The sequence below is a fragment of the Delphinus delphis genome, chromosome 16, assembly GCF_949987515.2.
Source record: "Delphinus delphis chromosome 16, mDelDel1.2, whole genome shotgun sequence".
Classification (NCBI taxonomy): Eukaryota; Metazoa; Chordata; class Mammalia; order Artiodactyla; family Delphinidae; genus Delphinus; species Delphinus delphis.
Genome location: NC_082698.1, coordinates 11,290,248 through 11,308,105, shown reverse-complemented (window position 1 = coordinate 11,308,105; position 17,858 = coordinate 11,290,248). Strand labels below are relative to the sequence as shown.

The 17,858-nt window shown below is 38.0% G+C and overlaps 1 protein-coding gene across 5 annotated transcripts in view; it reads right to left on the bottom strand.

Moving 5' to 3' along the window:
• The window catches only part of MCMBP (minichromosome maintenance complex binding protein), a 67,957-nt gene extending 50,099 nt beyond the window's left edge, over positions 1-17,858 (bottom strand). For all 5 annotated transcript variants that reach the window (XM_060033958.1, XM_060033959.1, XM_060033962.1 and 2 more), the window contains exon 1: positions 17,513-17,858. In XM_060033958.1, the coding sequence (XP_059889941.1) occupies positions 17,513-17,570 (58 nt within the window). In that variant the 5' untranslated portion in view covers positions 17,571-17,858. The remainder of the gene's footprint in view (positions 1-17,512) is intronic.

Genomic DNA, 17,858 nt, shown 5'->3' with positions numbered 1-17,858 from the left:
AATAAATCCTTTTGTGAGGTGCCTGCTTATTAATTTTGCCCATCTTTTAAAAAAATGATTTTGTTGGGAATTCCCTGGCAGTCCAGTGGTTGGGACCCCACGCTCTCACTGCCAATGGCCAGGGTTCACTCGCTGGTTGGGGAACTAAAATCCCACAATCCACGCAGTACGGCCCAAAAAAAAAAAAAGATTTTGTTGTGGCATCAATGATTTGTACAAATTTTGTGTATTCTGAATGCAAGTCTTTTGTCAGATATATGTAGGGCAAGTATTTTCTCCTAATCTGTAGCTTGCTTTTTGACATTCTTAATGGTGTCCTTTGATGGGAAGTTTTCAATTTTGACGAAGTCCAACTTTTCAATTTTTTCTTTTATGTTTACTGACCCCAAGGTCATAAAGATATTTTTCACTTTTCACATTTAAGTCTGTAACCCATATCAAATTAATGTTTTTGATTATAGTGTGACATAGACATCAAGGCTCATTTTTTTCCAAAAAGATATCCATTTGTACCAGCATTATTTAATTAAACAACTTTCTAGCAGTAAATTGCTTTGGCAAACAGAGTAACAATTAACTGTCACACATCTACCAAAGAGAAAATATGCAAAAAATAACCACTCACTGAACATATGCACTCACTAAACCCATGGTCAAAGACAGGAACTTCACTCATACACTGCCAATCTTTCCTGCTATAGAATTAGCAAACTATCATAGTTCCAAGTCCATCAGTGATGAGAAATAGATGTTGTGACTGGGGGAAAGTCTCCTGGTTGGTCCTCAGCAGCAATAAATGATAGATTTTTTTAAAATAAATAAATAAATTGCTTTGGCACTACTGTCAAACTCAACTCATTGTATTTACGTTAATGTATTTCTAGACTTTCTGTTATGTTACACTGATCTAGTTGTCTATCCTTATGCCAATACCATATTGTTTTAATCACTACAGCTTGATAGTTAGTCTTAAAATCAGGTAGTTATGTTCTTCATCTTTGTCTTCAAGTCTGTCTTGATTATTCTAGATCCTCAAGTTTTCTAAATAATTTTGAGGAACAACTTGTTCACTTTTATATAAAGTCTGCTGAAATTTTGATTAGGTTTATATTGCATAGTATAGATTTGAGGAGAACTGAAATCTTAACAATATCGAGTCTTCCAAGCTATGAACTCTCCCATGGGAGAGAGCATAAGGAAACCTATGTATAAATTCCAAGAGACTCCATCTGTCTTTTCCCCTTATGATCCGGCTGTGTATCCTTACCATGCTGCTTTAATAAATCTTAGCCAGGAGTACAACTACATACTGAGTCATATATGTCATTTTAGTGAATCTCCAAACATACGGTTGGTTTTGGAACCCCCAACACATAAGTGTATCAATAGTTCATTTCTTTTTTATTGCTGAGTAATATTCCACTGTTCAGCCGAACTACAATTTGTTTCTCCATTCACCTGTTGAAGGACATTTAGATGGTCTCCAACTTTTGATGACTATAAATAAAACCATTATAAACACTTTTTGTGTGAACATAAGCTTTCATTTCTCTAGGGGAAAAACCTAAGAATGCGACAGTTAGGTATATATATATATATATATATGTATGTGTGTATGTATATACACATACATATATATATGTATATATTATTACGACTAACATTTTAAGATTCTGCCTATTTCCCAGAGTGGCTGTACCATTTTGCATTCTCACCAGCAAGGTATAAGAGATTCAGCTGTTTGCATTCTTACCACTACCTGGTATTGTCAAAATTTTTTAAAAATTTTAGCTCTAGGGCTTCCCTGGTGGCACAGTGGTTGAGAGTCCGCCTGCCGATGCAGGGGACACGGGTTCATGCCCCGGTCCGGGAAGATCCCACATGCCACGAAGCGGCTGGGCCCGTGAGCCATGGCCGCTGAGCCTGCACGTCCGGAGCCTGTGCTCTGCGACGGGAGAGGCCACAACAGTGAGAGGCCCGTGTATCGCAAAAAAAAAAAAAAAAAAAAAATTTAGCTCTACCAGTAGTTGCGATATCCCATTATGCTTTAAATTTGCATTTCCCTAGTGACTAATGATACTAAATTCTTTTCATGTGGTTATTTGCCATCCTTATATCCTCTCTGGTGAAGTGTCCATTCAAATCTACTTAAATCTTTTGCCCCTTTTTAAACTGGCTTAATAATCATTACATTTTCCTTATATATTCTAGATATGTCCTTTATCTGATATATGATTTTCAGGTATATTCTCTCAGCCTTTCATTTGCCTAACAATGCTTTTGCAAAACAAAGTTTATAATTTTGATGAAGCCCAATTTATCAAATTTTTGTTTTTATGCATTGTGTCTTTGGAATTATGTCTAAGAACTCATAGCCAAACCCTGGGTCATGAAGATCTTCTCTTTATTTCTAAAAGTTTAACAGTTTAAACACTTAGATCTATGACCCATTTTGAGTTTGTTTTTCTATAAGGCATGAGATTTAGGTTGCAAGTAATATTTCTGCATTTAAATGTCTAATTGTTCCAATATCTTAGTTGAAAATAATCTTATTTTTCTATTGAATTGGCTTTTGTATATTTGTCAAAAGACAATTACGGCAACAAGAATGTGCCTTAAAAACATGCTAAGTGAAATAATACAGACAAAAAAGACAAATACTGTATCCACTTATATGAAGTACCTAGAATAAGCAAATGCATAGAGACAAAAAGTAAAACTGAGGTTCCAGGTGGGCAATGGAGGGAGAGTGGACCTGAGAGGAGGGAACTCCATTTTATCTTGAGTGAGTCTGGATAGTAGGTGGCCGTGGTAGACAGAATAATGCACACCCCCCCCCCCGCAAAGATGTCCACATTCTAATCCCCAGAACCTGTGAATATATTGTTACATGGCAAAAGGGAATTTAGGCAGAGCTGACCTTAAAACAGGGAGATTATCTGGGGGGATCCAAGGTAACTACAAGGGTCCTTAAAAGTGGTAGGAGGCAGAAGAGGAAGTCTGAGTAAGAAGATGTGAGAAAAACTTGACCAGCTGTTGCTGGCTTTGAAGATGGAGGGGGGCCACAACCCAAGAAATGTTGGCAAACTCTAGAAGCTGGAAAAAAGACAAGGAAGTAGATTCTCCCCTAGAGCCTCCAGAAAGGAATGCAGTCCTGCTGACAACTTGATCTTATCCCAGTGAGACCCAAATCAGACTTCTGACCTCCAGAAGTGTAAGATAATAAATTTATGTAACAAACGCTGGAGAGGGTGTGGAGAAAAGGGAACCCTCCCACACTGCTGGTGAGAATGAAAGTTGATGCAGCCACTATGGAAAACAGTATGGAGGTTCCTCAAAAAACTAAAAATAGAGTTACCATATGATCCAGCAACCCCGTCCTGGGCATACATATGGACAAAACTATAATTCAAAAAGATACATGAACCCCTATATTCACAGCAGCACTATTCACAATAGCCAAGAAATGGAATCAACCTAAAAGTCCATCGACAGATGAATGGATAAAGAAGATGTGGAACATATATACAATGAAAACTATTTGACTATAAAAAAGAATGAATGCCATTTGCAGCAACATGGATGGACCTAGAGATTATCATACTAAGTGAAGACAGAGAAAGACAACTACCATATGACATCACTTATATGTGGAATCTAAAATATGACACAAATGAACTTACCTACAAAACAGAAACAGACTCATAGAGAACAGACTTGTGGTTGCCAAGGTGGAGGCAGGTGGAGGAGGGATGGATTGGGAGTTTGGGATTAGCAGATGCGAAATAGTATACATAGAATGGATAAACAACAAGGTCCTACTGTATAGCACAGGGAACTATATTCAATATCTTGTGTAAACCATAATGGAAAAGAATATAAAAAAGAATGTGTGTGTGTGTGTGTGTGTGTGTGTGTGTGTGTGTGTGTGTATATATATCTGAATCACTTTGCTATACAGCAGAAATTAACACAACATTGTAAATCAACTCTACTGTAATAAAAAAATAAATTTATGTTGTCTTAAGCAACTAAATTTGTGGTAGTTTGTTACAAAAGAAATAGGAAATTAATAGGGTGTTTTTTAAGGAATTGGTCGATTTCATCCAAGTCGTTCAATTTATGCCCAGAGAGCTGTTTGTATTATTCTTTTCGTGTCTGTATTATTCTTTCACATGTCTCTACCAGTATCTCCCATTTCGTTCCTGATGTCAGTAATCTTTGTCTTCCTTTCTTTTTTCTTTGCCAGTCTGAAGATGCATATGAATTTTATTGATCTTTTTGGGTAAAAAAACAACAAAACACCCAACGAGCTTTGGGTTTCATTGATTTTCTTTTTCTTCTGTTTTCAACTTCATTCATTTCTGCTCTATATTATTTCCTTTGTTCTGTATGATTTGGGTCTATTTTGCTCTTTTTTTCTAGTTTCATAAAGTATAAGCTTAAATTATTGGTTTGAGACCTTTCTTCTCTTCTAATAAATGCCCTTGAAGTCTCTCAGTACATCTTTGGCTTATCTCACAAATTTTGATATGTTGTGTTGTCATTTTCCTTTAGTTTAAAATATTTTAAAATTTCCCTTGTGACTTCTTTTTGATCCACAAATTGTTCAGAATGTTATTTTCACAAGTCTGAATTTCTTGTTATCTGTTACTGATTTCTATTCTAATTACATTATGGTCAGAGAACATACTTTGATGATTCCAATTCTCTTAGGTTTGTTAAATATTTGTTTTATGACTTAGGATGTGGTTTACCTTGGTGAATGAATGTTCCATGTGCACTTGAAAAGAATGTGTATTCTGCTGTTGTTAAGTAGAGGGTTCTACAATAGTGAGATCTATTTGACTGATGGTGTTCTATATCCTTGCTGCTTTTCTCTCCACTAGTTCTGGTACAGTTCTGAGAAGAGTAGTAGCATGTCCGACTATAATTGCAGACTTGTCTATTTCTCCTTTTAGTTCTGTCAGTTTCTGCTTGTATTTTGAAACTCTTGCTAGGTGTATTTACATTTAGGTCCTCTTGGTGAATTGACTATTTTATCATTATGTAATGCGCCTCTTATTCTTCTTCTCACACAACCTTTCCTAAAAAGAATTTAAAATTTAAAAAGACTCCAATAAAGAGGTAGACACAGGATCCAAGAAACAACAGAATTCATGAACGCAATGGAAAAAAAAAAAATCCCAGTATGAAAACTAAGCAACAAACCTAAAAAGCAACTGACACAAATTAAAGGAGTGATTCAACAGGCTCATTAAAGAACATCCACGAAAAGATAACAGTCTGGAGTAAAAAAATGATGTGAATAAAATGCCAGGAGAACTTAGTGAAAATGATGTCAAAATTCTCTTCAATAGGGAGAAAATGCAATAATACAAACAAATATAAGTAAATTAAATTTTAACATAAGAAAATAAGATACATATATACCTGACATAGCCTCCAAAATACATAAAGCAACAACTTTCAAAACTAAAGAGAAAAAAAATAAAACAGCAATCACAATTAGACTTTTCCACAGCTCTCTCAAAACATAAATTAAGCACAAAACACAAAAACAAATAATATAGCAAAATGAATAAGATAATTAATAAATTCTCTAATAAATATATAACTATCCAAACAGGGAGTGCATTTTTTAAGTACACAGGACATTCACAAAAAGTTCTATGTACTAGCCACAAAGGAAACCTCAATAGATATGAAACATACAATGTTTTCTGACCAAAATGTGACAAGGTAAGAACTCAATAACAAAAGGAAAGCTTAAAACAACTGCATCCTCATGTCCTTGATGATTTAAGAAAAAACAAATAAACTTATACTATTAAAAAATCCTTAGTTTAGAAAGGAATATGGAGTGATAATTATCAAATACTCTTGGATGACAAAGAAACCTGTACAGGTTAATATCTGTGGGCTACTAAAGTGGCGTTTAGGAAGAAAGTTACAGATTTTAACACATTTATCAAATACCAAGAGAGATAAAAAAAAAAAAAATACCAAGAGAGAATGGAAATAGATGAGTTTATTAGCATTCAAGTTAAGAAGCTAAAAAAAGAGCAATAGGGACTTCCCTGGTGGCGCAGCGGTTAAGAATCCGCCTGCCAATTCAGAGGACACGGGTTTGAGCCCTGGTCCGGGAAGATCCAACATGCCGCGGAGCAACTAAGTCCGTGCGCCACAACTACTGAGTCTGCGCTCTAGAGCCCGTGAGCCACAACTACTGAGCCCACGTGCCACAACTACTGAAGCCCGCGCGCCTAGAGCCCGCGCTCCACGACAAGAGAAGCCACCGCAATGAGAAGCCTGTGCACCGCAACAAAGAACAGCCCCTGCTCGCCGCAACTAGAGAAAGCCCACACGCAGCAACAAAGACCCAATGCAGCCAAAAAATAAATTAATTTAAAAGAAAAAAAATTTTAATTAAAAAAGAAGAGCAATAAAACAAACCAAAGAGTAAGAAAGGAAATAAAGCTAAGGGCAGACATCAATGGAATGGAGAACAAAAACACCAATACAAATGATTAATATTAAGACAGACAAATTTTCTGGCACGCCTGTACAGGAGAAAAGATAAAAAGAAAGAAAGAATAAAATATACAAATAAATAAAAACAACAGGATACAAATAAGACACAGAACTATAAGGAAAAAGTAACAAAACTTTAAAAGGAGAAATGCTATAGATAAATACTAAAAACTATATATAATATCATGAAGTATGAACTAATAATTTTGAAAATTCAGATAAAATGGATGAATTTCTGAAAAAATATAAGTTGCCGAAATTGGCACAAGATTAGAAGACTGAGTTCTTATTTTTATCACAATTTGGTCAAAAAAAAATTGTAGGTCCAATATCAATGAGAGAAACAAAAGAAACAGTAGCTAATCCTTCCTCCCAATCCCATGAAGTCCCAAGTCCAGAAAATTCTGCAAAGTTTCAGGGCAACTTCACAAAAGATAAAGAAGCAAAACTCCTATATTAACTTCTGAATCCAATGGAATATATATTTAAAAAATCATGTTCAAGCAGTACTTTTATCCCAATAATGCACAAGTTTGTTATTAGAAAATCTATTAGTGTAATCTGCCACACTAAAAGATTAAAGAAAAAAAAAATGACCTTCTCGGGGGATACAGAACCAAGCATTTGATGAAGTCCAAGACCTATTTTATTATGAAAAACTGTAAATTATGGCTTGATATTAAACCTTGGGGTTTAAGAGAAATGATTTGACCTTGTTCTTAAAAGACTATTCTTAAACCAAAATAATTTAATGACAAGATTGTACTCCAGCTTACTTAGTTTATACATGGTAGTTTGCACCTCTTAATCTCCTACCCCTATCTTGCCACTCCTTCCTTCCTCTTCCCCACTGGTAACCACTAGTTTGCTCTCTATATCCATGTATTTCTTTTTGGTTATATTCAGTAGTTCATTTATTCTGATTTTTAACCTTTCTAACATGATCAGACAAAGCACAAATTATAGTCACAGATAGAATATAAATATTATAAACTTTGGTAATATACAATGACTGACACAAATTGGGTAGAAGCAATGGAGGGCAGTAAAGAGACACTAATTTCCTCAGTGAAAGCCTTGAATTAGTATCTAAAATTGTTGGAGGAAAAAAGAACATGCCTGTAAATCTAAAAGGAAAGCAACAGAAGAATTAAAAATAGTATAAGTGAGAAACCAGAAGCTTTTTCACTAAGAACGGGAACAAGGTAAGGATGCCCCCTCTCTCACCACTCCTTTTCAACATGGTACTGGAGTCCTAGCTAATGCAGTAAGACAAGGAAGGGAAATAAAGGTATATGGATAGGAAAAGAAAATAATAAAACTCTCTGTTTGCAGACGACATGATTTTCCACATAGAATACCCAAAAGAATCAACCAAAAAAACCCTCCTGGCACTAATAAGCTATTAAAACAAGGTTACAGAATGCAAGGCTAACATACAAAAGTCAATCACTTTTCCTATGTACTCCCAGTGAACAAGTAGAATTTGAAATTAAAAACATAGTATCATTTGTAGTAGCATTCCCCAAAATTAAGTTCTTGGGTATAAATCTAACAAAATATGTATAAGATCTAGAGGAGGAAAGCTACAAAACTCAAAAGAAATCAAAGAAGAACTCAATAAATGGAGAGATAGTCCATGTTCATGGAGAGGAAGACTCAATATTTTTAAGATGTTGGTTTTTCCCAACTTGACCTATACATTCAATGAAATTCCAATCAAATTCCAACAGGTTATTTTGTGCATACTGACAAACTGAATCTGAAGTTATAGAGAGGCAAGAGACCCAGAATGGCCAGCAATAGTGAAGAACAAAGAACAAAGCTGGAGGACAAAGAACCCTTAAAACTCAATAAGAAAATGAACAACCCAATTAAAAAATGCGTCAAAGACCTGAACAGACACCTCACAAAAGAATATATACATTGTGACCACCTAGAGGGGTGGAATAGGGAGGGTGGGAGGGAGACGCAAGAGGGAGGAGATATGTATAGGAGATATGTATAGCTGATTCACTCTGTTATAAAGCAGAAACTAACACACCATTGTCAAGCAATTATACGCCAATAAAGATATATTTTTAAAAAAGAATATATACAGGTGGCAAATAAGCAAAAGATGCACCACATTGTATATCATTAGGGTAATGCAAATTAAAGCAACAATGAGCTACCTCTACACTCCAAAATCCAGAATACTAACAAATGCTGGAGAGGATGTGGAACAAGAGGAACTCTCATTCATTGCTGGAGGGAATGCAAAATAGTACAGCAACTCTGGAAGACAGTTTGGCAGTTTCATATAAAACTAAACATACTCTACCCATACCAATGGCACTCCGTGGTACTTACCCAAAGGAGTTGAAAACTTATGTCCACGAAAACCCTATACACAAATGTTTATAGCAGTTTTTATTTGTAACTGCCAAAACTTAGAAGCAACTAAGATGTCCTCCACTAGGTGAATGGATAAGTAAATTGTGGTATACCCAGACAATGGAATGTAGTGCCAAAAAGAAATGCACTTATCAAGCTAGGAAAACACATGGAGGAAACTTAAATGCATATCACAAGTGAATGGAGCCGATCTGAAAAAGCTACATACTATATGATTCCAACTATATAACATTCTGGAAAAGGCAAAAAAAGCTATGGAGACAGTAAAAAACAGATCAGTGGTTGCCAGGGGTTAGAGGGGAGAGGAGAATTAACAGGCAGAGCGCAGAGGATTTTTAGGGCACAGAAACTATCCTGTATGCTGCTATGATGAATGTATGTATGTACATATTATTATACATTTGTCCAAAGCGACAGAATATACACCACCAAGAATGCACCATAATGTAAACTATGGACTTTGGGTGATAATGATGTGTCAGTGTAAGTTCACCAATTATAACAAATGCACCACCCTGGTAGTACATGTTGATAACAGAGGGGAGACTATGCATGTGTGGGGCAGGAGGTATTTGGGAAATCTCTATGTCTTCTGCTCAATTTTGTGGTGAACTTAAAACAGCTCTAAAGAAGTCTTCAAAAATGAGGATGGGGGGAAAAGTACACACTGAGACTCAAATGGAAGTAAAATATATATTGTTTAGAATAATGGTTGTAAATTATAAATTTTACCAAAGTATAGTAGCTAATGTTTAGTGAACACTTAAAAGACTGTGCCAGGCACTATTCTAAGCACTTTATATGCATTATCTCATTTAATCCTTTTAACAGGCTTAAAAACTGGATTCTCTTATTAGTCCCATTTTATAGATGATAAAATTGAGGTAAAGAAAGGTTAATTAATTTGACATGTTCACACTCAAAGTTAGGAAGTAAGAGGGGCCAAGCAGTGACCTACTACAGAAGTGGTAGGAGTAGTCTACCCTAAGTGCTAGCAATAAGAGATACATTTCCTGCAGAGAATTTAAAAATAATAAAACCAACTAAAATTCATTCTGCTTCTACCATCACTCTGAATTGGCAATTCTAAACCATGTCAGTGATAAAATATTCTTCCTTGGAAAATCTTTTGTTGGTATTAATCCCAAACAATTGTGGGAACTAAACTAAAACTACTGCTGAGTTTTAGTAATATATGTGGTAGTGTCAAATTAGCACATTTTTACTACTTAACCTTTAATGAATATTGCATTCTACATAGAAGGTAATTTGAAGAATCCTCAGTTACACACTTGGCTCCCAACAGACACAGCTACATGAATATGTCTGGATAGTAAATTTCTCAGTGGTACAGAACAGTCCAAATTTGGTTAGAGCAGTTAGTATCCCCCAAGCCCTGTGGTACTCTAGAGTCCTACATGTATACAAAAGATTTTAAATAAACAAACAATAACCCAGTGATTGTAAAGATGAAGAAGGAGAACTTGAGTTACTTCAATTCTATCTTCCATGGGACAACTTGTTGGAATTGTTATTTGTGTTTAATAAATCAGTGAAACAGTGAGAAGTGAGAGGTGCAGTAGGTGCAAATTTTACTCATACATGAAAATTTTACTGAATCTGAATCATATCTTAAAATTGAAATGTATTCTTCTTAAATGGCTATTTGTTTTAAAGCTAAAGAATGAATTACGAAAATACATTAGTAACATCAGTGGAAAGATTTGGTATCTCTCTAATTTGTGTCTTTTGCAGATGTTTCAGTTTTATCAAAATTCACTTATTAGTCATCAGACAATTCTTTATATAAAATATTATGATATCAAACTATAACTAAAAGACCAAAATTCAAACTATTAGGTAGGTATAAACACTACCAAGTAAACAGTTGAGTTTTGTCTGCTGAAACTTGCTAATACAAAGAATTCATTAATTATACAATTAATACAAACTTATTCAAATCTAAAGTGTGGTACCCATACCACATGAAACAACATCAACATAACAGAACTCAACAACAAAAAATTCTAAAATGGGCAGGGAGAAATTGATAGAAGCAATGTCTAGATCTATTTTGAAAATATGTAATTACCTTAAGCACTGCATCTAGCTTTATTTCATGATTATTACTGAAAATAATTCTGTAGTATAAAGAAGGGAGATATTAAAAAATGATTATAGACAAATATCCTGGGTATGGTCCTGTAGTTAAGAAGCAGTCTGGCTCTAGAATCTGTAATCTTTTTTGTTTTGTTTTGTTTTTTGTTTTAACATCTTTATTAGAGTATAATTGCTTTACAATGGTGTGTTAGTTTCTGCTTTATAACAAAGTGAATCAGCTATACATATACATATATCCCCATATCTCCTCCCTCTTGCATCTCCCTCCCACCCTCCCTATCCCATAGAATCTGTAATCTTTATTCTCCATTACCAAAAGAACTAAACACACTACACATTCAATGCAATCCCTATCAAAATGCCAAGTGCCTTTTTTTTGCAGCAATGACAGACTGATCCTAAATTCATATGGAAATACAAGGGATTCTGAAGAGCCAAAACGATCTTAAAAAAAAAAACAACAAATTTGGAGGACTCACATATCACTTCAAAACTTACTACAGGGCTTCCCTGGTGGCGCAGTGGTTGAGAATCTGCCTGCCAATGCAGGGGACACGGGTTCGAGCCCTGGTCTGGGAAGATCCCACATGCCGCGGAGCAACTAGGCCCGTGAGCCACAACTACTGAGCCTGCGCGTCTGGAGCCTGTGCTCCGCAACGAGAGGCCACGACAGTGAAGAGGCCGGCGCACCACGATGAAGAGTGGCCCCCGCTTGCCGCAACTGGAGAAAGCCCTTGCAAAGTAAACGAAGACCCAACACAGCCAAAAATTAAAATAAAGAATTATTCTGCAAAAAAAAAATAAAAACAACTTACTACAAACCTACAGTAATCAAGACAACATAGTACTGGCAGAAGGGTAAACATATAGATCAACGGAATGAAATTGAGAGTTCAGAAATAAAGCTATACATCTATGGTCAAATGATACACACACACACATTTTTTAAACAAAGTTGCCAAACCCATTCAGTGGGGGAAGAATAGTTTTTTCAACAAACAGTGCTGTGGGGCTTCCAGACTGGTGAACACAACCACATACTGAAAGGGTAGCACACCCAAGTTCCATGGAGACAGAAGCTCTTCCACAAGGGACCCTTCCACACCTTGCCCTATGTACCTCTTCATCTGCATCCTTTATGATATCCTTCAAAATAAACTGGTAAATGTTAAAACACAAACACACACACAACATGCTGGGACAACTAGATATCCACATGCTAGAGAATGAATTCGGATCCCTACCTCATACCATATACAAAAATTAATTCAAAATGGATCCAAGACCTCAATGTAAGGAGCTAAAACTTAAAAATTCTTAGAAAGAACATAGGTGTTAATCTTTGTGACCTTGCATAAGACAACGGTTTCCTAAATATGACAACAAAAGCATAAGCAACTAAAGGAAAAAGAGATAAACTGGACATCATCAAAATTAAAAATTTGCATCAGAAGACACTATCAAGAAAGTGAAAAGACAATTTATAGAATGGTAGAAAATATTTCCAAATCATATATCTGATAAGGGTCTAATATTCAGAATATATAAAGAACTCTTATAACTCAACAGTAAAAGACAAAACCCCAATTTAAAATCTGCAAAGGGGAATTCCCTGGCAGTCCAGTGGTTAGGACTCTGCGCTTTCACTGCAGAGGGCGCAGGCTCAATCCCTGGTCGGGAAACTAAGATCCTGCAAGCTGCGTGGCGTGGCCAAAAAAAATAAAAATATCAACAAAAACCTGCAAAGAACTCGAAGAGACATTTCTCCAAATGAGATATATAAATGGCCTATATGTATATGAAAAGACACTATTATACTATTATCATTACAGTAATACAAATCAAAATCACAATGAGATACCAGTTCACCCCCATTAGGATGGCTATTACTAATAAAACAATAGATCATAACAAGTGTTGAAGTGGACTGGAGAAATTGGGACCCTCACACATTGCTGGTGGAAGTGTACAATGGTGCACACACTTTGGGAAAAAGTTCCAGCATAAAATTACCAGATGGCTCAGCAACCCCACTCTGAGACATATTCCCAAGAGAACTGAAAACATATATTCACACAAAAACTTGTACATGAATGTTTACAGCAGCACTATTCACAATAGCCAAGTGTTCACCTATGGATAAATGAATAAACAAAATATGGTATATCCATACTATGGAACATTATCTTTGGTCATAAAAAGGAATACAGTACTGATACATGTATCAGTACTGTACAAATACAGTACTGATACATGCTACAACATAAATGAACCTCGATAACATTATGCTACGTTAAAGAAACCAGACACAAAAGGCCACAAGTTATATGTGCCCATTTATATGAAATGTCCAGATTAGGTAAACCATAGACAGAAGTAAATTAGTGGTTGCAAGAGGAGGGAGGAGGGGGCAGTTGGGAGTGGCTGCTAACAGATAATGGGGCTTCTTTCTGGGGTGATGGAAATAATGTGGTGATAATTGCACTCATAGTGAACATACTAAAACCCAATGAACTGTACATTTTAAAACAGTGAATTTTATGTTATATCTCAATGAAGAAAAAAGAACTATAATCGGAAACAGTTAAAACTGGTGACCTCAGTGGGAGAAGAGCAGCATACTTCTACTCTTCATTTAATACTATCATGCTGGCTTTTTTTAACCATAGGCAAGTTATTATTCAATAATTTTAAAATGCATATATGTACACGTATATATATCTACATATATGCACATGTATAGATATATGTATTTATGCTTCTGCCACAGCTGCCCAATCCATTCATCTTCTCTGAGAACTTCCCCCACTGCTGAGGTATGGGCCTCAATAGTTACGACTATCCTACATAACACTGCCCTGGCCATAGCTGACTAGTGGACCCCTGACTCCACGGTGGGCCAATCAGATTCTCTAACCCTGGAATCTGGGATTGAGATAAAGATGCTAGCTCAAGTGGGTTGGAACTGACAGGTGAAACTGGGAGCTGTGGAACAGAGAAAGATAAAGTTTGTGTGCAGAGATGAACATAGCCTAAGGGAGAAAAACTGAGAAGCACTGCTTGGTTGGATTCCTGCTAGTTTTCCAATTCCATTCAGCAGTCTCTTGGGATACCAAGCCACCCTCCCTGCCTTTGGGTTTTATAGCCTTATAACAAATCACTTTTTTTCAGTGGTCTAACAAGGGCCAGGTGGTAGGAGAGATCGAAGGTGGATACAGACAAAAGGGGGTGAACTGTCGGTACAGAATCATGGTGACAATAAAAAAGCAGACAGACTTTTAGATGATTTTATTATTGCTTTAAATTCTCTAAACTGCTAGTGATAAAATACTACTCCTTTCCCTCCTCCACACACCAACGTCCTTTTTTTCATGAGCTAGTCTAGTTCTAGTTCTGTTAGATATGACCAAAGTGCCTTGAATATAATCAGAACTAATAATCCTGACCCAACCAGCAAAGTGAAGAGAACGTACATAAAGAATCAGTTGATAAGCATTCCTACTTTTCTGAAATTAACAGCAGTTATTAATTCACAGGAAAAAAACTCCTTCTTTAAAATAAAAAATGATTAAAAGAAAAAGAAGCATACAAAATTTTTTCTCATCTAAGATTCCTGCTCTTGTTTAAGGGAAGCAATTAATATGGGTCAGTAAATGAACAAGCACTGTGGGGACTGAGCCATCAGCATTATGCACATAACAGAGCCCAATAAAGTATTCCTAAATCTTAAGCCTTTGGCCCTCAAGAGTCTACATATAAAATCTTTTAGAAACTGGTACAGAAACATAAAAGGCATTTTATGAAGGCTTATAGGAAAAAATTTACATACGAACAATTGGAATATGGCAGATACAAATTCAAAATATGGATTGGTTCACAAAGATGAATTATGATTCATACAGTTATGATTGGCCTCTAAGAGAATTTCAAAGTTTCTTATCCAAACTAAGAAAAAAGAATTAGGATTTGCATGTGAGAGTAACTCATACCTGGTACGATCACATCGCATTCTCTGAACCAATACAATGTCCACCAGGACTGTCCTTAGTTTAGATTTGTGGTCACAGTAACCACCACAATTTATACCATTTCTGATTGATTAATCAGTCTTTCCACTGCCTCTCCTCAGCAAATGTTCACGGAGCCCTTCTGATGTACAGGTATATTCTAGGTGAATAAAGCAGATACACGGCCTGAATTCCCAGGGTTAAAATACAGCCGAGGAACCCAAGAAACAAGTGATTTCAACAACATGCTTTACAAGCTAATTTCTAGGCCACACAGGATCCTATAATTACATGCAGCAGGAGGTACCTAACTGAGGTTCCCAAAGGAAGAGTAAGATTTAGCCAGGAAAGTGGCCCTGGGAGAGGAAGTGGGGACCAGGCAAAGGAAATAGCCTATGCAGAAAGCCTAGAGGCAAGGTTCAAAATCAAAGAACTGAAAAAAGGTTCAATATGAGGGGGAATATAGTGATGAGGTCTGAGAGCTGGGCAGGGGCGGGGCCCAGAAGCTTCATAAACCACAACAGACGGGCACTCCTTTTCTATCTGGGGGAAAGATGGATTCAAAACAATTTCCTACTAAACCAAAAAGAGTCTACAAGTTTAACACCTCACTTACTTCTCACCTGTAAATGCTGTTATGATAAAGTTATTCAATATATTCACAGTGATAGGAAAATATAGCAAAAATATATACTATACATCAGAACAGCTTCTACAAAAACATCATGACTGTAAGTATTAGTTGTTTTCTCTGTAAGACACACCTGTATGAGAACAAAACATTCTGGAGGGAAACACATCCACAAGGTCCAGGTTCCCACAACACTACACAAACTTTACAAAATACTGTGAAGCCAATATTTTATATCCAAATTACACCTTTTGTACTATAATGAGTCGTCTGCCTCTTAGGATCATACACGCAGGAGACAAAATCTGACACAAATACATTCAAATATATACCAAATATAAAATCATCTCATTGATCCAGCAAGACTAGGATAGGGGTATTTCTCATAAATAAATTTTCTAAACATCAATAACGGGAACTTCACCCTTTAAGCACCAAAACTTACTTTTGAAAGATTTTTCCTAAAAAGTACTTACGCCCCTGAACCCTCCTAAATCTACTGTGCAACTTAATCTTCACTCCACATTTTGGTGCCATCACTTTGGAAATCAATTATTAGTTCCAGTATTCATTACGAACATCAATCACTAGGATTCAGTGGAGAGGTATATGCCCCTTCCTCAAAAGCACCCTTGATGGATATACAGTGATTCAAAAAAAAAATTTTTTTAACAACATATGCATAGTTCTAAATTTCTTCTTTATCAGGTTGTCGGTGTTCACTGCCTACAGTCCGGTTGCCTATCCAGCCCTTCTCCTCATTTGCTGCTTCTAGTTTCAGCCTGGGAAACCAGCTAACTAAACTAGTTCAAATTATAAGGAAAATGAATGAAGATCTGTTGAGTGAGCCTTTCCTGCAAGAAGTACACACATCTTCTGCCATCGGTTTTGGCTGCTGGGGACTACTGAGCTTCTTAATAGGCGTTCTCACTAATATCGCACAACGTCTTAAGTGAGGAAGGCCACTCAACAAGTTTAAGTTACCTCCTGACACGTCAGGTGTTCTGATCTAACACACTGATTTCTGGTCGGGTTTGCGTCTACCACTCCTAAGCGCAAAACACATGGGGGTTGTGGCCAAAATGCCTAGTTAACTGCAAACAAACCTAAATTTTCCTTACCAGAAAAGTGGCATTAGCAATAATTGCAGCTAAAATTTACTAAGCTTGCCTGCCACATTCTAAGCTCTTTCTATGTAGGAGCGCGTTTGAGTAGTTCAACATTTCTTGCTACCTCTGGCACAAGAGGAGATGGAGACCCGACTGGTTTTAAAGGCACCCTTAAAGAAAAATTAAGCTGTTAACACTATATCTTATCTCGAAAAGAGAGGATGTGTGTAATACAGGAGTTAGAGCCAACTTCTGCTGCGAGGGAGCGAGTACTCTCCCGACACACCGGAAGTTTTGAAATATCCTCCAGGCTTCCCCCAGGCAAAGTGCTGTTCCTTCACCCCATCTCCGCCGGCCCTCGCGAAGGTTCAAGGGCCCCTCCGAGCTGTGCCGCACGCGGGGCTCGGGCCGCCAGCAGGGCCAAAAAGGGAAGCGAGGCCGTCAATCACGGCCGCCCGCCCGCCCGCTCCTCGCGGCGTAACCTCGGCCGCTTGCGAATCGCGAATCGGGCAGGTGGGAGGCACCTGCGGCCGGGCCCGGGAAGCCGCGGCCCGAAGTTCGCTGTGTGGAACGCCGGCCGGCGCAGGCCCGGCTGGCCGTCTCGGCCGCGCGAGCCCTCGAGGTAGCCCCGCGTGGGGCCGCGCGGCGGGGCCGGGCCCGGGGCTCCGTCAACTCGGCGGCCCCCCTAGCCCGCCCCCGGCGCCGCCACTCACCGAAGAAGCCCTGCACGATCCCCAGCGGGTGGCTGAGCCAATCCTCCCCACAGGGCATCTCGCAGACGGGCCGGAGCCGGCGCGGCCCGGCGTCCCGAGCCGCTGCTCCTCTTCGCTGGCTCGGCCGCTTCTCGCCCGCGCCCTCCCACGCAGGGTGAGCCTCGCGGCGCGGGCCGCCCGGCCTCCCCGCGCCTCAGAGAACGGCGGCTGTGGTTGCGGCAGCGAGGCGCTGCCGGAGACGGGCAGGCGGCGCGTGCGGGCCCCCAACCTCCACTTTGCACAATGGCGGGAAATAGGCGCCGCCGACCGCGCTGCCTGCGACCTGGGTGGAGCTCGCGCGGGGAGA